The sequence below is a fragment of the Falco punctatus genome (genome assembly GCF_963210335.1).
Source record: "Falco punctatus genome assembly, chromosome: 6".
In the NCBI taxonomy this organism is placed as follows: domain Eukaryota; kingdom Metazoa; phylum Chordata; class Aves; order Falconiformes; family Falconidae; genus Falco; species Falco punctatus.
In genome coordinates this window covers 49,713,806-49,739,846 of record NC_137585.1, presented here as the reverse complement: position 1 = coordinate 49,739,846, position 26,041 = coordinate 49,713,806, and the positions used below count along the sequence as shown (strand labels likewise).

Sequence of the window (26,041 nt, the reverse complement as noted above, 5' to 3'; positions counted from 1 at the left end):
TTACTTGTTAAAATATGAAACAGCTAAGTGATACACATGTATTTGAAAAAAAACCACCCTGAAGTATGTGTGTACTGACACCTTTACTTTCACAGAATGTTTCTGAAATCAGCTTCATTAACATTACAGAATCATGGCACCTTTAGACATTGGAATGTTAGACATCAGATATTGGAAAGCCAGTATCAAAATACGCTGGCGTGAAGGACACAAATCACTGGAATGCAAGAAGCTGTTCATTTTAAGGTACTGTGTCTTATGCTGACATTCTCATTAGGCAGGAGTACTTTTCAGAGACATGCATAATGCCCACATTATGAAAAGAAGCGCTTCTCTCTTCAGCATCCTATGATTTGCTACTTTGCTCATACCGGAATCCTTTGTTCTCCAATTATACTTGTTACAAAAGGACATCTATTTTTGTATTTTTGTTTGCCTAATATTAATGAAAATAAGATTTTAATAGTTCTAATACTCTAATAAGCGCAGATACAAAGAGGACGCTCCTCAAAGGCATGAAATTATTTTTTCATAAAATGCCTCACTTGGTGTGCCACTGACTTTTATATCCTGCTAAAAATATCTTTTCTGTTAGAATAACATCAAAAATACTTCCCAAAGGACCATGAAAAATCAGAGGCAAAAACCTAGTCTCAGTAAAGGCAAATGGCAGAATTCCAATGGCTCCACCTACACCAGAAAATAAAATGGGCAAAAGCCTGTTCTCAAGGCAAGAGGTGCTGCACAGATTTTATCTACATACTTAAATTATTTTCTCTCAAAACAAGATGGCTTTGTCCATATGGCTGACTGGAGGAAATTTCAAATTAGATTCCAAGAGAAAATGGCTTGCTTTGGCATAGTAAAATAACTAAATCTGTAGAGAAGCCCCTAGCAAAGACCAAATAATATGAGTACCATGACTAGAAAACTATAGGGTTTGAGTCTTTCTAAAAAGATACCTAAATTATGCAAATTCCATCAATTCCGAAAATGTATTCTCGTGATTAAACATTTTCACAGTATCAGACTTTTTATGTGGTAGTACTCATTCAACTCTTCAATCTGTATTGAACTAATGACTCCCACGTTTGATATCTTTGCAGGTAAATTGTGCTTATATATTTTACACATAATTTCTTTCACCAATAAAAACTAATACAGAATATATTATTTGAATAATAAAGAATATATTTATTTCTTGACTGAAAACACCTGAAAAAATCAAATAGAAAGCACTAGATTGAAAAAAAAAAAAGCCATCCTGGTTACAAAGTCAACAACAAACCCCCTAAAAAATACCAAAACTAAAGCTGTCTATGGGAAATCTAGCATGTAACCATATACACGATGGTAATGCAAAGGGATTAGATTCTGCTTTTCTGTGCCACTTGAAGGCAGCGAGAGGAAAGAATAGCAGGTTCCAAATATAGAGAGGTGCAGAGTCTGAGACTGCAGAAAGGATATATAACTTCCTTCCTCATTTACACATAGGAACAGGTGCTTGTTACAATCAGTATCCAAGCATTTGTTCTGTGCCAAGAAAACAACTGCTTTGTATTCTAAATAGACTTTGTTTTGTTTCATTCAATTGTTTTTTCTCTAACCCGTATTTTCCTGTATTTTGCTCTTCCACAAAAGATGTCTAATTAGCAGCATAACTGTATGACTGCTATTTGTCACCGGTGTTAAAGACAGAAGAAACTATCAGCAATAACTTGTTTCAAACTCTTGCAAACAGATGCCACAGAGTTACACCAAACTTCTTCCTTCTCATGCCCAAGCACTGGGGATGAAAGAAACTGTCTCATCTTGTGTGAAAGACTCCAGATGACAGACAGCTGCTGTAACACGAAGCAAATTTGATAATCACCTTCCCTGTAAAGCCTCTGTCTTATCTTGTATTTTGTTGGGGTTTTTTTGCATCTCCAGTTTCTAGTTTCTGCCCTGATTAAAGAGTTGCCTGCCTGAGTACAGAGTAGATTAAAGAGTAAAAAGTAAATTTCCTTCTGTTCATACGATTGTACATAACAATTAATAATAATTAAGACACCTTCATTTCCTTGGTGTCTTAAGTTTCTAAATGCTTTCAAGTGACTGATTCAAGCTTACATTTATCAGATGTATTCTTATCTAATTGTTACCAATAGCTGTTTGTATACATTTATCCATGTGTAGTATTTGGTCAGATTTAAGTTCTGTATTTTTCCTGCTGAACACAGTGCACTGATTCAGTAGCATGTTTATTTTCATAATCATTATTTTTTTCATTCTTTCTCTTTTTCACTACTGCTAGATCTAATTTTCTAGTAGGCCTGGAAAGTTTTAGTGAAGTCTGTTAAATGTGCCATATTTCCAACACGAACGCACACATAAGAAGATGGCTCGTGGATCCTGAGGTGATGAAAGCCTGGAGTCTAAGTGGTTACAATATTTAAAGCTTGTCTCCAATCTACCAAGACTCTTGTCTTCTCAATCAGCACACCTCTAATTATAATTAACCTCTTAGTTCTTCAATATGTTTCCCAGCAGCATTCACAAACGCAAAATGTGTAACTGTCAGTTGGCAGAAACTCTCAGCGCGTGCAAGCGCCAGTTGGTGAAAAGGGGGGGCAGAAAGCTTTGTCTCAGCAGTGGAGCACTGTGCTCGCTTGATCCGTAACCATACGTGATGCTGTGCATCAGTGCTTGCAAAAGCATTGCTCTAAAACTGGTGGGAATGGATTGTTAACAAGTTACAGTTTTTTACACATACTGACTCTTATTCAGCTACCTCGATTAAATTAATCTCTTTTATTCATGCTATGCACAATGCAAAATTTAGCTGGCACTTCTGAGTATGGTTTCATTCCTGTAGCAAGATATGGTATAAAAGCATTTGCCAATTCTTGAGAAAGAGAGCCAGGCTCAAAGTAAAATCTTCCTTTCTTTTCAAATCAATTCCAGTGCTTTTTCATGGAGTTTCTGGTAGAGTGGTATTTAATCTTCCAGCCTTTCAGGAACACAGTTCCTCCAAATAACACCGTTATACTTGGGCAGCAGATTCAATAGCATTTAATAAGACATGACATGAGATATGAACAGATTTTAACAACAGAATAGGCACCCTCTCTTAAGATTTCATTCAGCAGAACAATGAAAAAAAATCCCCAAAGTGGCTAAACTTTAGGAGTTGTCATGGGATTCACCTATCTCCAGGAAAAACGGCAGGTAAGTGACAAGTGCACATTTGAAGATTGGTGTCAAATGGAAAAAAAACAACCCACAAAGCAATGTATTATAGACAGTTAGTTAAAATGCATATATAAAAAGAAAATAAATTCAAACGAGAACTCCCACACCCACGTACAAGAAAAGATGAAGGAAAAAGGTAATAGATTTTACCAAGAGCCTGTAAGACACGGAAAAGGGTTTTGCTTTTGTTTGCTTTTTAACCTACAACTTTTACAGCATAAAATTCAAGCCTTAGTATAACTGTAGGAGTGAATTCCATTCCTGGCAGTGAGAGATGGGCATTAGTCACTTCTAAGATTATTTAGCCCATTGCAAGAGCATTCCTGTAGTGTAAGAAACACAGAAGACAAGAAATGCAAGTTTCACTGACAAGCATTTAGCATGGCATGGATTTTGCATGACATCTATGAAGCAAAAATTATTTGCAGGAATTTTAGCATTTCAATCATCACTGTTCCCAGGAGATGTAGAAGAGGATGAAACAGTGGTCCTGCACAGCACGCTGTACTCAAAGAGTCACACAGATATATTAGGGAGAAGTCTGCAAGGAGAGAGCGGTTGAAGGAGCAGTACAAAAATACTACAATCCACTTGAAAATAAAAAGCAGCTTGAACTTGTTAGCAAAAAATATGGAGACATCATGTGAAATAACTCAAAAAGGGAGGGAAAACAGATGGTGGGCAGGGAAAATGATTTAAAGAACAGCATTTTGTACAGAACAAAGAATACTGAAATGATCCTAACTTCTATGAAGAGACAGAGATACGAACTCGGCTGAGGTAGATTTGTAGCCTACAGTGAAGAGCTACATATTGGAGATAAAGTCAGAATAAAAAGAATACTTTCAAACCCAGAGGCTAGACTACTTGTTTTTCTCCCTTGCAACAGAAGTATTTCTGTCAATAGTACTTGAGATATGAAGTTCACATCAAGAAGGCAGACCAGACTAAGTAACACACTGGCAGCGAGCGTTAGCTTCAATTAAAGGAAACTGTGGTCCCACAACCTTATTTTAATTGCAGTTGAGGACTGCCAGTTACTGGTGTCTGCACGCATGCAGACTGCAAGACCTTGCTTTCAAATAAAAATGTTGACTAAATCAAAAAGAAATTGAAAAGTGAAACAAGAAGGCTTGTGGCACGAGACTGACACATCATGCTGTGACTCCTTACACTTCAGCTTACAACAAACACAGTAATGAGCCCCTGTGACTGTTTATTTTAACCAGCAACTTTTATTTCTACCACTGGCCAAATTTATATTCTCTTCCTTACTCGACAGACAGGTTATTTAAAACTTCTAATGAAAAGGGTAGAAAAGACTTGATTCCACTGATCACCTGAGTCACTTTCCAGCTGCTACTATAACTATTTTACATGTAACCAGGTTCTTATTCCCCAGTTTTTTTCACACCTCTGTCACCTCATGCTTGTCATTAGATGTCAATACATAAATGGCAATATAAATGCGTACTGCTTACCCAATACTGTGTATAATACGTTATGTTTTACATATGCAGTTTTGAGACACGTTTAGAATACAGGCTGCTAAGAAGAAAAAACAATTTTTTTTTCTTTGCAATGCCTAACTGCATGAAATTTAAGTCATTCATAACATCACGGTATTGGAAAGGAAAAAAGATCAGCTAAAAAAGTATCAGCTATAACAGGATAGCTTGCCCATCTAATAAAAGTGTGCCTCATGATTTACTCATGCGGGCTTGAGAGAATGACACGGATCTCATCTGTTAAGTTTCCCTTAGAGAAGAAAAAAACCCCTCAATTCTTGTAAATTGCCAAGATCAATTGCACTTCTGCTGTTTAATGAAATGGCACCGCCTAAAGAACTTTTTTATTAGGACAGTGCCCATAATACAGAGAGACAATCCTTTCCTCCATATATTGTCCCTGATTTGAATAGAGCTTTTAAGTTCTCTTTAAGCTACATTAAAAAAATGATTGTTTTATCTAAATCCCTTAGCTTTGACCTCATATTTCATGTTTTCATCTAAAATTGCTATTTAGCCTTATGGGAAAAATGCACAAAACTTGCTGCTCTCCTTACTGGTCTAAAATATACTGGATATCTTTACTTAATACCAGTACAGTCATTGCAATCAGCCAAACTCAGTTTTACTAAAAGTGTCAGGTGCAGCATTAAGTAGACTGTGGCTACTTTCATTGAAGGGTCAACGCCTGTGTAAAAAGATAGCAAAAGACACATGGTGCCAAGAGACAGGGAATGTATTTCAGAACTACAATAAAAATACTGAGGCTTTCTAAGATCACTGGATTTACCACATTAATATATATAGTAAAATATATCCCAAGTGGCACAGCTCGCTGAGGTTTAAACAACTTGAGTTCCTCCAGGACCTTGTGTCTTATGTTTCTGACTTGCAGAGCTGCAGGTCTTCAGGGGCAGCTAGCCAGTAGAAAACACAAAGTACAGAAGTTTCAGTGCAATTTAGGTTGGGTGAATCTGGGACCTATTGTCTTAACTTCCAAGGTGAATGTGCTCAAATTGAAAGAGAAAGGGTAATTAATTTTTTCTGGTAAGTTCTGTCCTTCAAAACAAAAACCTGAGATGTTTTTGATAGATCACAAAAAGGTTGGGAATATCTAAATGCCACCTTTTCCTCGGTTTGGCTTTGGGTCCACATTAGTAAAAACTGTATATACCTATAGGCCCTCCTGCACTTAATGGAGGAGTAAAAAGTCGCTGCTGGGTACAGCTTCTTCTTGAGTGGGCTGAGTATCTCTATCTTCCAAATCCACCCACTCATGAGACCAAATAATTTTGCACTTGATCTTGATAATATGATCCTTCTTTTCCTTCCTCATAGTCCCTGATCAGTAGTGAAACAGTTAACACGTTAATCTAAGTAACCACTGAGAACATTCATCTCAGACCTGCGGCAACTCAGATGTCCTAACAGATGTCATGGCTTTAGTTCCGTCCTGTTTGCAGTTCCAAAGTTTTCTTTGCAATTGTAAGAGCTAGATGCTACAGGAATATGTGAAAACTTTGAAACCATAAACAACATGGAACCAAACAAAGACATCTGCTTGGTTTTCAGAGAATCTGAGATGACAGCTCTGAAATGTGAGCTGCTCCAGCTGATCTTACAAATAAGATGCTTTCTGCTAGCCACAGACTGTGATACAGCTATAATTAGACCTAAGCTTCACACAGAGAATCCATTTCTCCTTGCATGAGTTGTATTGATAGTCGACTGTAAATAATGAGAACTTAATTTACATTTCTGCTGTTAATGTCCAGGACTACAAGCCAGTTTGTTCCAATCAGTGCTGACTCCTCAGCTACAACTAGACTAAAAACTGGTAAGAAACACTTGTCGTTAAACTAAATTCACAACTCCATACACTTATCAGAAATGCATGTGATATTAGAATACACATATATACATACATAAACATGTATAGTATATATGCACAAATGCATGCATGCATATATATATGGTCCGATTATATCAGACTGAGTGAATTAAGCTATTTTTTACTGCTATTATCATTCAAAACACCTGATCATCACGTGGAAAGAAAATATATGTAAAACAATTTATGCTGTCTCGTCCAAGTTTGTAAAAAACGTTAGGTATTTCATGTAGAGAGTTTGATTTGGAATGCTTATGGTCTGACAATCTGAAGCACACATTCACTAGCGTTAATAACTTCCCTGTGATAGAATGACACATAAGTATAGAGACACCGTTATGACTCATAGCTACCTAACAGTCCTCAGGACAATCTTTGCTTCTGACAGTGAAATTCAGTATCAAAATTAATAAAAACTGTGTGCAAAAATGTGAAGAACACCTTGTTTGACAGAAGAACTGCATCATAAAGAACTAAAAATTACTGAACTCAAGAATAAGGATGATATTAGGTTCCACTCAATGAAATATCCTCATGCACTCACTCACAAGATCTGTGAACCTAAGACAGCAGGAAGCCATTTGCCTGTATATTCCATCTGATACGTGAACTGAGAAGTATACAGAGGGTATTGTCAGTCATCTGTCTCCTATGCACAGTTGGCTTGCAAATGAAACAAATGTGATCAAATGGGTAGCATTAATCAACAGTGAGAACAAGAACACACCTACTCTTTTAAAACAAAAAATGCACATGGCACAGGCAGTAAAAAAACCTCCTTTGCAAAAAAGCTGTTTCTTCTACTCTGGCTAATCAATGCTAGTGCACCTGGATCCTGAATACTTATGACAGTGACATACGTCTCTTAAACATTCAGAAATAATTAGACTTTGCTGAAGCTAAGCTAATGAATTCCCTTGGAACTCTGTGGCAAAATAAACAGATGAAAGGTATTAATAAGCATTCTGGGTTCCTTTTTTAAAAAAAAACAAAAACCCAACCAACAAAACCCACAAATGTTTTCTTCCAGCACTGATTAACACTTTGAATAGTAACGTGTAGTCCAAGATTTTCTGTCCTTACCACTGCAACTTCCCCATTTGCAACACTGCAAAATCCACACATTAACAAATCATGCAGTTTCATTTTACCTTTGCCTGCACCTACAGCAGGACGGAGAATACCAGCTTTAATGGAGGAAAACAAGAATAGGAACACTATATAATTAGATACAACACCAAAGGCAACATACATACACAATTTCATTACAAACCAGAAAAGCATGCAGACTAGATAAAATGTATTAATTCAAATAAATTAGAAACAACCTGCTTATGCTGAACACTGACACACTATTACAAGACAAAAAGTAATATACGTGCATTTACAAAATTTTATTGCTCATGCTTGTTACGATTCACAATTTAAAATAAATGTAGTTCATATGCAAACTTAATATACTATTAGAGAAATTGCATTGCATATCAACTCAGCGACAGAAATTCCAATAAACTGTAATTTTACTAAGCATAAAAATAGGTGAAAAGATGGTATCAAAATAGACTTTTAATACTAAGATGTGCAAAATCACAAAATACTTTCCCCCCCAAGTTTCCCCTTTACTTTAAATTACTCCTATTTTATTAAACTTTCAAATTAAATAAATAAAATTTTCAACAAAAGAACTGCCAAAATCAGAAATCTAGAATGGCTATAAATGTAAAAATAATAGTGACAGGATTGAACAATATACTTAAAAGAGTTTTTAAATGTTACACAATGTCACCAGTTACTTGGGCCACAGATGACAAATTTATTTCTAGAGCTTTTTTGCCAGCTCTGTGAAAAAAACTTAGGACCTCACAGAAGCTGTTGCATACCTTAAAAGAGAAATAATTCCTTCCAGTCATAAAGCTGCATCCTTTCAGTATTGTTCTCTGTGACTAGACCACGTACACGAAGCAGAATAAGCGAAAGGAGAAAGACTACTTAAAATGTAAAGGTACATGAAAATTTGAAGCCCAGAAAAGCTGAACTCTTAGAACTTGTAAGTTTATATGAAAAGGAGGGGCTTTACACCTCTTTTGAGGCTTCCACTACAGTAGAAAACCTTTGCACATCTTTACTTAAAGAATAATTAGAATCTTTGATTGGTGTATAATACAGTTAAGAAAGCTCTAGAAAAAAATTTATGAGGAGCTGTTTCCTTATGTCACGTGAAAAGAGGGGAGGGGGAGGAGATTTTCTTATCCTTAATGGAAGGAAGTAGTAGCAATACTTTTAATAAAACTTGTAATGTTTTTTAAACTCAGGAGTTTTTCTTTATACATACCCATCTTACCTTCATCCATAATTGTTACTGCTTCCTCAGTTATCTGACTTCCTGATCCAACTGAAGTTTGTGCATTAAAGTAGAACTTGTACCTTGTGCTGTAATTTAAATTTTTTAGTATCAAGCTGCTCTCATTGGCAGGAATTCTTATCTCTACCAAGGGACCCAACTCATGTGTGTTGTTAACTGTCGTGACAAGGAAAAAGAAAAAAAAAAAAGAATTAGGAAAATTGCCTACATTGTCATCGTGTTAGAACGGGGTTTTTTTGTTTGTATTTATTTGGTTTGTCTGCTGCATCATTCTATTTCAGGTTATATGAATGATAATCTACAATTTCAAAAAAAAGCCACCTTTGCGTAAAAGAATCTGCGTGAGGGGCTAAAATTCAACTGGGGGATAGGAAAATACTAACATGTTTTTTAAGTTCAAGTTCCATTCTTGTAAATATCTGAATCCAAGGCAACTGAGTCCACATCAAATGACGTGAAATGAGTCCACATCAAATGACGTGAACTCACACGCATTTGAAACACTGATCATTAAAAACTCTAAACTAGCTGCCTCATAACAAATTCAGAAGGCTTAGGGAAAAAAAATTACTATAGTGACTTGTATCTAATGTCAAGGAAAATGGAACTTGGTAAGTGAAAGAAAACAAATTTCCTTAATCTGTTCCATGCACATGAAACTTAAATTTTGTGTGTGCACAAAGTCAGCAGTGTCATTGCTGACAAATTTCTGGGTAAGCAAGCAGTGGTATGGGGATCCTAACGAAGTGATTTATAGCTCTGATACGAGCAAATGGCACATTTATGAATTTTTTATTTTACAATTAAAATACTGTGAAAAGTGAAGAAGCAGGAAACAATATAATTGGATGTATTTTGACCTGCTTCTAGTGATATTTTCTCTGCAGTTAGAATATAGGATTTGTAAGTGGTAGTATCTTGCTTCTAATTGACTGTCAATTAGATGTAGGACTTCACCTCCATTTTTCTGTAAAGCATGGTCCGAAGAAATAAAAGTAATGGAAAAATGCTAACCCTGTACTTGAGCAAGTGAAGTGTTCTAAATAGTCATCCAAATTGTCAAAATACATTACTCTCTCAAACCTGACATCTACAATGCAGTCGTATCTTTTCTACATTATAAACCTAATGTGATTTTTTCTTAAGAAATGGATTGCTATTTGGTTAACATATTTTCTAAGTTAGAGTTATATATTCATAATTAACTTACTTGGCTGAAACTTCAGTATATATGATGTCAAAACACCATTTGGATGGGTAGGTGAACCCCACTCCAGAGTCAGAGAGTCCAATGTTGGGTTAGTAATCTTCAAAAAGGAGGGTGAGCTAGGAACTTTTAAGAAGAACATACAGTAAATATGAAGTAGATTAACTTAAACGACCTCATGAATTATTAATTCTTAAGAATATTACTGTATTGAGCCAGACTATTATTTTATGATATCCAAGATGCAAATTCAGCAATTACACCCTTAGTGCCCTATTTCTGAACATACAACATTTAAGTTTATTCTCTAGCTTTCTCATTTCATACCTCCTTCAGGGGTCTTAAATACTTTGTCTGGGCTTGCTGGTCCTTCTCCTTTACCATTAACAACTCTAACATTCAACTTGTAAGAACTATAGGGCTCCAGCCCTGGCAACATTCCAAAAGTCTTGTTCCCCCTGAAAGTCAAGATCTTTTTTTCTACGTGCCGCCTACTCCTTCTGGATAGACTCTGTACTTTCCAGTAGTAAACCTAAAGACAAAAGAAAATCTACAGTGAGTGTTTAGGTGTTCTGATTTTACAAACTCCAGGCTTTTCCATGAGTATCCATTACTTATAGGTAGGAATAATTGTAATTTTAATAAGCTCAGGTAAGACACAGCATAGAGCTTTCCAGCTCCAGAAACAGACCTTGTCCAGAAACAGTCATGTCTACACAACTGGGTGAAGACTATCACCTCCCAGTTCTCCTAATGCTCAAAGCAAGTTTAACACAAGTCCTGGTTTGGAACTGCATTAGTATGTGATGGTTCTCATGTTAGCAAGTCCATCTGAGAAGCAGGACTCATTCATACAGCCATTCTTTCAGTAAGATGTCTACACATCTTCCAAAGCAGACTTGCACTTTGCCACCTTGTTATGCCTCACACCTGACCATGCTATTCCCTGTGATGTGGAAGTCAAGTAGGTATTTTTAAATGGGGAAGAAACCAAAAGATTTGTCTGGACTGGAAAAAACCACAGTTTCTGAAAGGACTCTGAGATTACAGTCATGGAATAGTCTCCAACTAGGGACAAGAAGACTATTCCTCCATTTATGTGACAATTAGATCAGATCACAAAGCTGATTCTGGTATCCATTTGCTGATTGCATTTCTAAGAAACTACAGATGAGCCTCAGAGGTAATTACCTTGACTGCACTCTCTTTACTGCACAGTCTGTCTACCATGATATCTGTAAAGATATTAACAGTTGACCCCACAAAGACGTATGTTACTCCTAGGCTTGTCACCTTCAATTACACCATTGTTCAGTTTTCACAGCACAATCTTCATTCATGTATGATCACACACTAAAACTGATCAAGCAATAGATAAAATTCTGGTTCCATTTAGGCCAACTACAAAACACCTTTTTAATTAAGGAAGCTGGGGTTTCACATATAAATTAAAAAAAGGGAACTCTCAAGACTTACAAAGCCCAGCTAGGTACCATATAAAGCAACGTTATGCTAACACCGGCTTTCTATTGCTAACAACATACCATTTCACTCTAATCACTGTTAAATATCACTGTGGTTTATATGGCTTGAGTTAATGTTTTTCAACACCACCAGCTGTCATCCTGTAGCTCTCATCCTAGCACCTAGTGTAGAAAGCCATTTACAAGCTAACAAAAGCTTGAAGTGTTGATACTATTAGTATTGAAACTTGTAAGGTATAGTTCATGATATTTTAAGAATTGGTAGCAGGTAATGTTTCACAAAGCATGTTATTATAGTTGGGTCATCACTTGTCACTAGTCAGGCTGAAATTAAGACAGCTTTAATAAGTTGGGCCTGATAAGCAGTGATTTGGAAGAGAAATATGACAATAAAAGAGACTGCATCATGTTTTTCACGTACTGTATTGACTGACCGTTGAATTTGTAAGATTAACAGGAAAAGTGGCAGCAGTAACAGTGAAAAGAATTCTTTTTAAAATTTCTTCTTAGGTCTGAAACACTTCATAGTACCACAGTGTATCGAGTATTAGTTAGATTAATAAAAAAGCAAAATATGAGTGATGTGCTGTAGACTGCTGCTGGCTAGATGTCTTCCTGCTTTGTTCATACATTTGTCTTCAGGATGTGACTCTTTACAGAAATACCCCTCTTATTAAGAAAGGTGTCCCTAATGCAACACAGCATACTGGGCTACTGTCTGAAATAATTCTATTAATCAGGAAAGCCTGAGTTTGCTAGTAGGATTTTCTATGTGTTTAAAAAGAGCTGGTCATGTGCTTTGTAAGCTATATTAATAGCTGAGATGCTTAAAGCATACTCTGCATCCAAGAAAATTTTTCAGCTTGTATTCAGAGAAAGCTTTATAATAACTATCCACCATGTCTTAGGGACTTGTCATGCCTCGTCTAGCTTTTGACCTATTTTAGTTGGATTTAGTTGTATCTGCAAAAATTATGTAAGAAACTTTTTTTGCATCCGCAACTTATTCAAGGATATACCATTGTCATATTTGTCCTAGCCATAATGTGTGGTCAGGTCTGCTGTCAAAACTGTGGTCTCGAGCTTGTTTTATTTATGATCATTGACTAACATTTTAGCTTCACTTTTACTTAGCTTTGTGCAGTTGTGTGGTTCTCCTTCCCAGAGAAAAAAAAATCATACTGTATACAGAGAAAGACTTAAGACATTCAATAGAAGTAATCACGGCTTAACTAACTCCTCACACCAACTGGAGAGGAAAGTCTGCAACCCATTAGTAAATACAGGACAGAAAATAACCCTCAGAGACTTTGAGCCTAAGGAAAAAGAAATCTCCATCTAAACTTGGGATGATAGCTCACTGTAACCATGCCTTTGAAGGGTGAGAATACCTGATGTATGGGCAGATGTTGGTGTCTGGATTTTTTTGTATTATTAATAGTCTTTAACAGAAATTTGGTGATCCGGATGGTAAATATCAGTGTTGCTGTAACTTGATTAATAATAAGTATTAACTTCACTATATTGTTACTCTTTAATCCTCATTTAAAGGATGTTTTCTTTTGGTTACCCCTTTGTGTGTGAAATACCAGGTTAATAAGAGACTGTCATCTACCAGACAAACATTTAACATGCTTCTGCAGTTTCCACTCCTAAGTTTCTTCTGATGGGTTTCTAGTGCAACATCTGAAGCAACTTTTGCCATCAGATTTTCCCTGTCCTCCAGGGACATCAGTTCCCCCAGTTTCTAACCCTGAAGTCCTTCTGTCTCCCATTCTCTATTAACTGCATTTTTGTCTCCAACACAGCCTTCTCAGTTATCAAAGCCAGCACACTGTATTACACTAAACTTCCTTCAATTACATGTACACTCCAAATCTTCGGCCATTTCCTGTCTCCTTAAATTGAACTTTTAAACTGAGCTTCTTCCTGGCCTCCAAAAAGACAGCACCCAGCATAAGGCAGCAAGCGGACAGTTACTCAGAATTAAAGATGTGATTATTCATACTATGGCAGAAGATGAGAAATCTTAGCATTAGACCTAGAAGAAACTCCTGCAGAAACTACTTCTCCTTACCCTCTAAATATTATTTTAGAATAAGATCTGTAATATTATCATTTTTTAAATCTGTATGATGTGTGGAAACCTAACTGCAAACACATCCCATTTTTCTTCAAGGACAATGTCACGAGGCTAGTGTGGCAAGGCTGGAACATTGCTGAACTTTAAATGAATGGTATCAATGCTGTTGCTCTTGTCAGCAAAACTTGTGAGCTCACTGAAAAGCAGGAGTCCTCTCATATGTCAGTTACTTCAATCTGGATACAATATCATATAGAAAGAGTGATCTATTTTAATAAATGAGAAACAGAATGCTTTTGACTGTACTTACTTTGTACCCTTGAAGGTGTCCTCGGACAGTTTTTAGCGGAACTGGGTCCCAATGCACCTTTGCTAATGTGCTGTTAACAACATGAACCTGCACGTTGCCTGGTGCAACCATCGGCACTGTGTGGAAAGGATGCAACAAGTGCCTAGTTAGAATATGAAACCATATGAACACACTTTTTCAGAATGAGTTTTTGCATTGCATTCAAGGATTAGGTTAAAATGTTCCTACACTAGAAAGCTGACCTGAGGATTAATACTACAGAGTATTATGAAGCCTTATTATCTTAAAATTACTTCATTTTAATTAAAAACATAACCACTATCCCTCATCTTCAATATTTTAGTATGGTAAATACCTACCTAGGTTACACATTTTGTTGCTTTTAATTAGTACAACTGAGTCAAACTATAAAACTTACGGTCTTCTCCTGAATGTCCAATCACCTCTGATGGCTCTGGTGCATATCCCAGGTCATTTAAAGCTTGTACTTTTATTTCATAGGGAACAAAAGTTGGAGTACCAGACACAATATATTTAGATACATTTGCAACTATAACAGATGTCCATTCATCATCAACATCCTTCTGACGCCAGCTGACTTTGTATTGAAGCCCTGGTCCATTAGACTGAAAACCCTTTAAAGACTGAAATAAAAAAAATATTTAAAAAAATATTCTGAAGCATCTGAAAAATCCAAAGTGACAAAGGAAATAAACTCATTCTTCTTCAGAATTTTACTGAAAATTTACCCCTGTGTTCTGTGACAGAGAAGCACTGCTGAAATGTCCAAGCTATGCAATTTTTACAGGAGATCAGTTCAGCTGCTTTTCATTCATGAGTGAAAATCACATTGAATGGTGATCCTGGCTAATTCTTATGCAACCATACATTGTGATTTCTGTATACATATTTTGTTTCCAAATATTTCTTAAAAAATGGAAAATGGAAAAACAGACTTACACCAACTACTTATAAACAGTGTTCCCTAGACAATATTTCTTGCCTGGGATGGGAAATTGGTTTTACATTGCTCTCCTTGAGTGCCTGTCGTTATGGTAAGGGCATGGTAGAGAAAACTCTTCCACAGAAGTTTTTTAGTGGAAGAGTGCACAATAATTCAGTGTATCATAAAAGTTGAGAGTACAATTAGGATTCACATTAGAATTCATTCTAAGAAAAAGACTCTACTTGAGATAAACTTCAATTTACATATTTAAGTTTTCCTAAACTGGCAGCAAAACATCCTGTATTACCAAATTAATGGCTTATCTTGAGAAATCACTCAAGGAAAATACGGCACCGTAATTTTTATTTTTTTTTCCCATAACGCATGCAGCTTTTCCCTGAAAATGAAGATGGGGAAATGTCTGGATTTTACTCTTTCAAGAATTTTTTAAGCAAGCAATGCATTGAGTATTCTCATAGCATGTTCACAGTTAGATCTTTACTATTTCTCAAAAAAAATGCTACTCACAGGCCTGAACACAAACAAATGAAACCTCAGAAAAAACCCAAACTTACCTCCCATGTTATTACCAAATTATCAGGTTCTGAGCCTATCCCTTGTACATTAGAAGGATTTTCATCGGGGTCTAAAAATAAAATATTTACACATGAACAAGAATGACTTCTGTTTGCATTCCAAGCAAATTCAACACCATTTGTAGTATAAATCAATCACTGGTAAGCAGGAATCGCTATTTACTTGCAGATTTTGTCAGGTACTGCTCAGATGGTTCGCTCGGCTGACTTCTTCCAATCTCATTGACAGCTATGACACGGAATGAGTAGTTGACATACGGAGACAATTTCAACTGTACTGTTGTCTGAGTTCCAGGAACTTCCGTCTGGTAGTGCCATACCCCTGGTTCATGCAGTCCATCTTCATATTCAATCACAAAGTCTGTAAACAGATAATGAATCCAACTTTATGTCAAAACTTGCAACACCTTCCTAGATCAGTGTAGGCATTTCTGAATGAGCTACTCAGAAGGGAGTGATCCAATCAACATTTTTTTAAATCATGGAAACTGAAATACAAGTACATAAACCACAACACACATCTATAATGTGGATCTCAAAAGTACTGCCTAGGTAGAAATGGAAGAGAAATACTTCTACTTCTATGATTTGGTATTCTCACTAATGCAGCTACCTGTCAGGTAACACATTATTGCAAGAGCTCTCTCTCAGGTACCGGATTTTAATGTAATGGGAACTCTTCAGCTGTCACAGCAAGAAAGTGGGACAAGATTGGAATTTTGATGTAAAAGCAGTATTTGGCTGACAAATATATTGGTCTTAGTTGTATCAAGTTGACAGTAAGTAGTACGTGTACAACACTAAAACTTTCTGAGTATTCCATTTTCCCCACTGAGACTGGCTTAGTGAAAAACTATTTAAAGTCAAGAACCAACACCTGAGAAAGGTTTACAAGAGCACTTTTCAGTATCTTCAAATTAAGTCAAGGAATGTATGTTCAGAAGCTAAATTTCTTGAGAGTTCTCTGTGTGAACATTACAATGATTACTGTCAAGTCCTCACAGACTATATATCCTCAGGGATAAATAGGTTTGTAAAACTTCAAAAATAAAATCATATTCATTATCAAAGACAAAAGGACATTTTTTTCAGCTGTGAAACAGCTGGAAAAGCTTCCTGCTCGTAGGTATGAGATATAAATTTTGAAACACTTAATAAGAATTTTTAGGATATGGTAAATATATGGGAGAAGAATGCGTAGTCTGAGTACATTCCATGGAACCTTAAGTTTAGATATATGAAATCTACATGAGCATCAAATGCTTTTGTGTTGTGTAACAAAATTTTTCCCCTATCTCATGTATAGCTGTGGACAAGAAGCCAGAATATGACTCCGAATACATACTATTTGCACTACTAAAGAAATTCTGAGGGGCATCTGGAAATTGCTTTTAGAATACTTACAGTACCACATAAAAATAATGCACAACAATTTGAAGAGCCGAGATTGTCAAAAAATAAAATATGTAAGTAGTACTAATCATAGTTTTCTGAACTTCAGGCTTGCAGATTTCCTCCTGACCCAAGTAGTAAGAGAGAGGGAGAACTGCTTCAAATTACTGCCTGCGTTACAGCTGGTGTTGTCCGCTTGGAGATAAAGGTCTTGGGATGGGATGTTTTCTGGACCAAAAAACTTGTTGAAAAGGTGAGAATATTATAAAAAACACACCCACAAAGTTTTCACTACTGCTTTTTGTCTTCTCCAGTAACTAGCATTCTGCATGCAACTCTAGCAGAATGCAACTCTAGTAGAACGTTTTATAGGAGACTTCAAGGAAAAAAATTCTATTTGAGCCTTCAGAGAGATTCTGGCATGTCAGTCATATTACTTGTGTAAAGGGATCACTCATAATGAAGTACTACCCTTGAGTCTTGATCTGCGCTTTGAAGTGATAGCAGCAGCAGCAGCAGCAATAACAGGCTTACTTATGAAGCAAATGCCTTATTTTTCAGGCTCTTGTGGGACCATGCAGCAATACAAATTGTACCATAACTTAACCCAGCATTATTTAGTCAGAAGAGTTCAATTTCCAATATCAGAGTGCATGCAATATCTCACTTCTAGAAAAATTCTGACATGAGCCAACACCACCTAGTATCATCTCTTTTGAAACAGTGTGATTTCATTCCTATAGGAAGGCAAGGCTTGTGTCTTCGGTCTGGAAAAAAATGAAAATACTGATACAAGAGTATATGAAGAAGCCATAACTTGAATGCAGTTCAACTACTTCCATTAAACTTATATGTATGACATATTTTTTTTAAGTATGTTACTAGATTATATACATGAGGTAAGTCTGGAAGTGTAAAACTTCAGCAAAATCCCTTAGTGCTTTATTAAAACATAATCAAAATCTTTTGATGTGTTCTGAAATCTGTGAAATTCTGTTTTTACAAAACTTCCTTTCAGATGCCTGATCCTTATGGTTTGTGTTCGGTGTTGATACTGACCAGCATCAGACCCTGGACAGCAACACTCCGTAAGTCAGCCTAACTCATTCATTCCAAATATAACATGTAAACTGGTCTTGGTAACTTGTGGCAGTTATTAACTAAAAATGCACTGCATAAATAATAAAATAATTACCTTAAGTTCTCATAATGAAAAAGTTGCTCCAAAAGTCTTTCTGATCCTATTATTTTTTTGAAAACAAACAGTAACATCTTTCTTCCCTCCTAAATTCCCCCTCCACTCTCTCTGCTCAATGTAAGCAAGAGCAGCTTTCATTATGTTTTGCTGGGAGGAATAATAGCATTTAAGATCAATTTCCTGTCTCAAAGCGTTACAGAAGTTTACTTTCTCTGTCTTACAGAATGCTTTATTGCTTTCAACTGTCTGGACTAGTAAAAAACAGAAAAACTACTGCCTTGTATTTTCATGAAGAGTACGCTTTTGTATCAGTAGTGATAGATATCTCTAAATATACTGGCACTCATGCTACTTCAAATACAAATACAAATGAGTTAATGCAAGATGATAGTAGCACTTCCCTTCAGAAGCATACAACTAATGAACAAGTCTCCTCTCTACATATTTGTAAGACTGGACCTTGTCAGGCAGAGCTCATATCAGTATCAACTTCTGTGGTAACTAGCACAGTTTCTTGGATCAAAAGCCCAACTCTTTAGGGCAGTAAGTCTTTCTGCTTGGCTGTACAGTAGAGGATATTCAGTGAATTGTTATTATGTAAATAAATGGCAACTGTGGCAAATAGATTTACCATTGTTCCTGCTGCACAAAAAATTCATCTCAGAACACTCTGGAATCTGAGAACAGTTAACATAATGCTATTAATGTGGTGCAATAAATATAAACAAACGTACTTGTAATGGGACTGTTATTTTCATCTCCTGGTATCCATGAGAGTTCAACGCTTCTTTCTAGCTGACCTGTCAATTCCAAGTCAAAGGGTGGATTAGGCCGAGCTGTAAATCAAACGAACAGAAAGTAAATAATCACACCAGAACACGTAGTTTCATCGCTGAAAAAATCCTTACATTCCAATCAAAAGAATTCCACAAATACAGCAGGACAGATCTACTCATGTAAGCATGACTTAATGACCATTAGCATGCAGTTACTACAAAACAAAGATAAAATGGAGAACTGATGTATCTGGAAACTTTTATATATTAACAAGAATCTGTATTTGATTTTATCTAATGGAACTATGATTAAAAAATGTAATTAGATTCATAGAATTATGAAATGCATGTTTAGTTTATCTTTGAATGATGATGGGTGGTTATCTATTGTAACTAGAAATATTTAATAAAAGATGGAAAATAAAGCATTCATATCAAAGAAGCTTTTTTAGAATCACTACAAATATTTTGCACGTGAATTCAAAACTAGTTCAAATAGAAACTAATTGCAAGTTACTAAGTCATTTATTTTTCCTGTACTTTCAAAAAATCCTGAAATATCATGCAAGCTGTTAATATACATCCTTATAATGCATAAAGATGTAATCATCCATTCCAAATTCCTGGAAATAATTCATTGTATGATTTGTTACAGTAAAATCAAGATTAATGGGTAGATTCTTTTAAGAATACATAAGCACTTTCAATGAATATGATAGGATTTACATAAAAGTGTTTAAGATGTTCATACCTGAAAGTGTGAACTTTCTTAGGCATATTATCTTGCATTTTAAAACACAAAATCAGAAAATTGCTAGGAAATTAAAGGTTGCGTACTGTCAAATTTAAGGCTGTACCTGACTGTCAGATTTTTGGGGTAATCTCAGCTTTAATTTTAAAATCCTTATTAGCAAGTTCACCAATGATAAACCAAACTGGTCAATACGGTCCTATCCGTTTTATGAGTGAAATGAAATGAAGACAAACTATGAAATAAATTACATCAGGCCTACAAATCTGTCATCAAAAGCAATGCAAAAACATGCCATAATTTGGTTGGTGCAAGTTCTTTGATAGTGAATTAGCTTTCAACACATCTGGGTTTACCTTTTAGATCTTTCGTTTATTATGTAACTGATTTGCATTACAGTGTACTCTATGAGAAAAATATTATCACACTGTAACTGAACTTCATTAAAAATAATTTATCTCTGAAAATCATTTATTCCCTATAACACAAAGCAGCCTGCACTGTCAAATTCCAAAGTCCAGTACTCCAGTAATGAAGCAGCTGGTAAAATGGGATGAAACCACACACACACAAACACAGGAGAAAGGGGAATAATGAAAAGATGTTGCATGTTGCAATAGGCAAATGAGAAATATATCTGGCAGACCATGTAGTAAGAAAACTTCGTATTAGTTTACCGTAAATGATAGCTGGAGTTGGGGGAGCAGCTGAAAAGAACATTAATATAAATGATTTAATCAGTTAGTAGCCAAAGAAACAGAACACTGTAGGCAGTTAAAGATTATTAGAGACAAACAAAAGTTAACTTACTTAGAGTAAATGGTTGATTTTAAATAATACATTGATAAATTTTCACTGAAAATTTATAAAAGTATTCTTGAATATTTTATCTGTTTTTTTTTTTTTTTTTTAAATTAAGGATAGATCAAGAAAATAAATAAAGTATGCAATCTTATAAAAACTCTTAAATAAGTACTAGATATTTGGTGTATGTCATTCCTGGATAGGCAAAAGATTACAGCATGCTTTTAAAACAGAAGCATACTTGACTTCGCATCTCAGCTTGAACTCAGGTAAGAATCATTCAGGACACCTACTTAAAACTTTCTTACAAACTGGGAGAAAAGGCAAAGTAATATATTTTATAACAATCTGCAATTATAGAAACTTAACAGAGAGAACTAATTAAAAAAGAAAATCCTTGAAAAGTCACGCAACCAAGCATGTTCAGTCTTTCTGAAGCATAATTTAGCTGCAAAGGAGATTCCTGAGAAAACATGTTTATGTTCAGACACTCTGCAATATGTTATCTACTGTGTTCGCTCAGATGTCGTCCAAATAAAAACCTATACAGCATGAAACTGAATGTGCCCTTTTGCTACTGGACCATTTTCTAAGTAGCCGATTCAAAGGCAAGCTTTAGAGTAAGACTATATTTTTAAAAAACTGAAACACATTTACAAATAGGTGACATTTTCTTTGTCTTGCACCAAAACTATGTTTGTGCTTTTCATTTTAAATCTAATGCTTTTTTCATATTGAACAGAAATTAAACACAGTTCTGCTATCATAAAGTTTGAGAATATTCTTACCAACAACAGTAAGCACAGCACTTGCTGAAACACTGTCCAGAGTAGTATTAACTATGCAAGTGTATGTTCCATCATCTCTATCAGTTACATTCATAATGGTCAAGTTGTCTTTACCAACCAGAAACCTGTAAATACAATAGATTCAGACACTGATTTTTCAACAACTGGTAGTGTTATAAGAAACTTGCATAAGACATTACCAAATCCCGTCTGCACATTTATTTCAGCAGTTACCTGGACAGCAATGGGACTATGGGACTATGTCAGCCTCTTCTGCATTGCTCTTGACCATCTTCTCACAGCCACTGTTTATCCTAATGTGCTTTTATTTACAAATACACTCAAACAACTTTTAATTATCTGTGATCTAGAGCAAAATAGTTTTCCATTACCTGTTTGGCTTCTTATGCCAATTTTCTTCTCCTTACGATTGTCATACACGGTCAATATGCACAATTAAACATTTTTACATCTCATTTTATTTTGAATTCTATCTTAACATTTTCACCACAACAGTTAAGTCCTTTAGTCACCATATATGGGATAGTGATGCAATTTATCAGTCTTCTTCAGAAAATGTCAATAGGTCAATATGTTCCTTCCAAAGATCAGGAAAAGGAGCAGAAAAAAGAAACTAGAAAATTAAAAATAAAGGAAAATTATTTTGTCCATACCTTTCATCATCTGGCAGTTCATCATTGTCCTTCAACCATATAACTGCTGGTAATAAGGTAGAATCATGTTTTATTATACACTCAAATGAAACTTGGCCGTATCTCTGAACCACTTTGTATTCTGGCTGTTTAATTATCATTGTTGGATCTGAAATTTAAAATTACTATTAGATATTTAGAAAGTCTGACATTCTATACCAACCTATGATGAAAGAATGATTCATTTCTTACCTTTAACTTCCAACTGCACCTCATTTTGTATCTTTCCTAATTCATTCCTTGCTACACATGTGTATGTACCAGTACTATCCTTTTGAGCCACCGGAATTTCCAAGGTTCCATTATCATGGAAAATGTATTCGTTCCCACGCAAGATGCTACCTTTCACTCCCTTGAACCTTTATATAAAAAGTAATATCATTATCCAACATCACAGATAAATTTTGTTGTATTCTATTATCAGAAAATGCAAACAGGGCTGTCACATTAGAAAACACCAACAGAATCACATAATGAAATTTAGACTTGACCCTGTAGGGATAACTTAACTGTTGTTATGTTAATTATATGTAACACTGTATTAGCATATTGTAATCAGCATATATTTAAAAATACACTATTTATAGAGTAAAAATAGTCTTAAAGGTTTAAATGTTTGTTTCCATAGATACAACTGGCTCTTTTTGCATAACTTAAGCACAGCAACAACAACTATAGCTTACCATTCAATTTCAGGCTTAGGTGAACCAAAATAAGCACAGTCTAGCAAGGCAGGACTATCTGAGATGACCTGATACAGTTTATTAGCAGAAGTTAGAATTCTTGGTGGCTCGGCTGAAAAGACAAAGATATCTGATATATATAGATACAAAGATGCAAATACAAAATACTAAGACATGAAGAATGTCCTAAAGAATTATGTTTACATCCTTCTCTGAAGCAATTTCTGGTCTCTGTCTAGGTCCAAATATGTTCTACTGCCAGTAGCCTGAGGAAACGTTAATGTACGAGAATAATCTTGTGAAAAACAAATGCTTCTTCCATGTTTACAAGTAGTAGGGAAGGGCACCAAAGGCAATGATTTCAGTTGGAAAATTTAAATCAGAATTTAAGAAAAGAAACGCCTGGGAACAGACTGAACTACATAATTCTGAAGAAACCTGCAGGTAGAAAGAAGCTAAGATGTATTTTTGTTGAAACACCTACATTTTCTTTCATTTAAGACAGTGCTTCTCAATCAAAAGATCTGCCAGTTCCTGCAGGAGAGTTTTTAGAGGCCATTCTGCCTAAAATTTTACTACTAGCTTTGTTAAATTCAGCGAGAAGAGTAGAGAGGCCACAATATATTGCAGCTAAAAACACATTCTTGGGAGGTCTTCAAGACTAATGCATCATCATGTCCCCTTGCACCAGCGATTTAGACATCATCTATTTAACCGTTCCAAAACATCCACAATCAATGAAAGTGTACTGAAACATACTACCTTAAAGAATATTAATTCCTGTCTGATTTGTTATGCTTCCATTTGCTTGATTTACATAAATAAGCAAAGAAGAAAGAAATAAAATTTCTTCCAAGTTTTCTCCAGCTTTCGCAACTAACCTTCTTACTTGGGAATAGTGCAAGTGAAATTGGGGAATATCCTACAAAAAACAAGTTATCAAAAAAAGCAAGGTACACCCTTGCCTTTTACAGGGCTCAGGAGACACATCCATTCCCAATGATGGCCTCAAGCAAGGCTTGAGTATGCAATCTGTGTAGTAGCAGGAGACAACTGAATACCCATGAAAATTGAAAAATATAAAATCTGTTTCTTACCCAGAACATTCACAAATGCGTTTGCCAGCAAGTACCCATATTCATTAGAAGCATTGCACTGATAGACAGCACTTGACCTTTCTTGCACATGTGAGAAAATAATGGTATCACCATCTACCCTTCTGCTAGGATCTTCTGGGGCAACTGTTGGTGCAAAGAAAAGAAAATAATTACTTTTCCTAAACTGCTGCCGGATGGTATGTTTCACACTTCTGAAAAGAAGAAACAATTCCAAAGACTAATATGCCCTTTATTCTATTGTCTTGGGTGACTGTTCACTGGTTAAGATGTGAATTTCAACATGATTAAGGAAGTTCTTCCAATTCTACAAATATTTAACTCAGGATGGCAGAATTGCCATTTTTGGAGTGGTTGTTTTTTTTGCAAGGAAGTATTTCTGTATGTCAACAGAAAATGCTGTTAGCACGACACAGTCCTGTGCGACTTAAAAGTTTCAGCTTTTTGGATCAACTATATCGTAAATAATTCTCCAAATACAAAAAATAGCCTTACTCAGTTGAAATCCATCTCAGAGTAAAGCATAAGCAATTTTTTCACATAAAATCACCTTCACAAGATCAGTGACAGTAATTCAGCAGGTGGCACTATTTCCCTTATGTAAGAATTATACAATGCCATTTCCCCAACTGTTCTGTAGTAGCCTGAGCTGTGTAACAGCTCTTGCATCCCAGAAGAATTGAGAATATAAGGGAAAATAAAAATCCAATGCATTACTGATGAATAACAGCTATCAGTTATGTTAGAACTGGATGAGTTAGAGAGGTAAAATGGAGAAAAAAACTTACCTTGTAACGCTGCACTGCATAAAAATGCACAAACTATAGCTTAACATTTTAAGAAAATATTAAATAAATCCAGATCAATGTATTATATAATACTCAAACTAGTAATAAAATTATTCATATACTATATAAAAAATAAACGCATATATCTATACATAAATGCATCATAGTTTGGTTGCATCATCAAAATTGACACCTTTATATTTTATTTGAGCTTGAGAAAATGTATTTGCGGAAGACATTTTCATATAAAATCATTTCACTGTCCTTTGGATTAATCTAAAAGATCAATGAACTAAATTGACATCAATTTTCTGTAAGTGAAAAAACCTTTCGATTCAGACAATACCTCAGTACTCATCTGTAAAGAAAATGGAGAAATTTCTCCAAGATTTTCTAAATCTACTGGGGTATCTATTACTGAATTCTCTGACAGACGAAACCAGACGAAGGGGACTACAGTTCTGTGCTCTTGCTTAAGGGTATTTCCATCTTGGGGGAACTCTGAGGCCATTTTGCATGTACAGTAATACATCAATTTCCAAACAGATGCCTCAAGAACAGTTTTCAACTCTTTTTTTTATCTCTTTCATCACTTGGAATTAAAATCAGTATCACAAATTCAAAAATTTTGGAAAAGAAGAAAAAGGTACTACTGAAATGTTAAATGCTTAAATCTCCGGACTTCTGGATGGCTGGCACTTATTTTTCCCTCTTTGGTTTACTTCCTATTGTGTTCCACATTTCACATTGCTTCTTGTTCTGTGTAAATGGCATTTTCATTAAAAGATTCATGGGCTGAAAATAGACGGAGCAGGTGAGTAGCCCAGCAGGCAGGCCAGTCAGCTGTGAGAAGTGGTCTGTTTCTGCATACAAATCACTGCTAAATGGAAAATATGCACAACCACCCTCCCAGGAGGTCGGAGATCTGCCCACAGCCGTTCCAGTCACAGCTCCTCTCTGCCCTGGGCTCTGGGCTTCCCTCCACTCATGTCCTCTGAATCCTGCAGCACTTTCTGCACCCAGACAGATTTTTAATGGGTGCACAGACTCCCGCCCTCACACACTCCCAAACATAACACCTTATGGGCTGAAGGTACAGCCCCTTCAGAGAGACGGCAGCCATTAAGCCATTAGTTCAATCGCTTATGACTGCAGAAGGAACTGGATCTTAAAAGAATGATCTAACCATTAAATTATCATATAAAAAGAAGGGTAGCATCTTCCCTTCCCACTGCTGTATTTAAGGGGAAAAAAGAGATAGTCCTCCTCAGTTATTTGGAGGAAAAGAGGTAGGTGTCTGGTCTCAGAAAAGGGCTTCAATCTGTGGGTCCCAAGAGGGAAAAAACAGAGGGAAGTGTCAGGTTAGTCGGTGCTTCCTTTTCAGTGGCCCAGCCATTTGCATGCTGAAGGGC

The 26,041-nt window shown here is 35.8% G+C and overlaps 1 protein-coding gene across 40 annotated transcripts in view; it reads right to left on the bottom strand.

Annotated features, from left to right (window-relative positions):
* NRCAM (neuronal cell adhesion molecule) overlaps window positions 1-26,041 on the bottom strand; it is a 178,198-nt gene that overhangs the window by 21,816 nt on the left and 130,341 nt on the right. For 17 of the 40 annotated variants that reach the window (XM_080392054.1, XM_080392066.1, XM_080392067.1 and 14 more), the window contains 15 exons: window positions 23,824-23,967; window positions 22,727-22,838; window positions 22,236-22,402; window positions 22,005-22,152; window positions 21,331-21,455; window positions 20,416-20,445; window positions 18,946-19,047; window positions 15,785-15,982; window positions 15,601-15,671; window positions 14,498-14,723; window positions 14,080-14,195; window positions 10,530-10,734; window positions 10,206-10,328; window positions 8,975-9,151; window positions 7,785-7,820 (listed from right to left, as the gene is read on the bottom strand). In XM_080392054.1, coding sequence (XP_080248180.1) covers window positions 7,785-7,820; window positions 8,975-9,151; window positions 10,206-10,328; window positions 10,530-10,734; window positions 14,080-14,195; window positions 14,498-14,723; window positions 15,601-15,671; window positions 15,785-15,982; window positions 18,946-19,047; window positions 20,416-20,445; window positions 21,331-21,455; window positions 22,005-22,152; window positions 22,236-22,402; window positions 22,727-22,838; window positions 23,824-23,967 — 1,980 coding nt within the window. Of the gene's footprint in view, window positions 1-7,784; window positions 7,821-8,965; window positions 9,152-10,205; window positions 10,329-10,529; window positions 10,735-14,079; window positions 14,196-14,497; window positions 14,724-15,600; window positions 15,672-15,784; window positions 15,983-18,945; window positions 19,048-20,415; window positions 20,446-21,330; window positions 21,456-22,004; window positions 22,153-22,235; window positions 22,403-22,726; window positions 22,839-23,823; window positions 23,968-26,041 lie in introns of all 40 variants that reach the window. The other 23 variants (XM_080392069.1, XM_080392073.1, XM_080392070.1 and 20 more) reach the window with 5 other exon arrangements.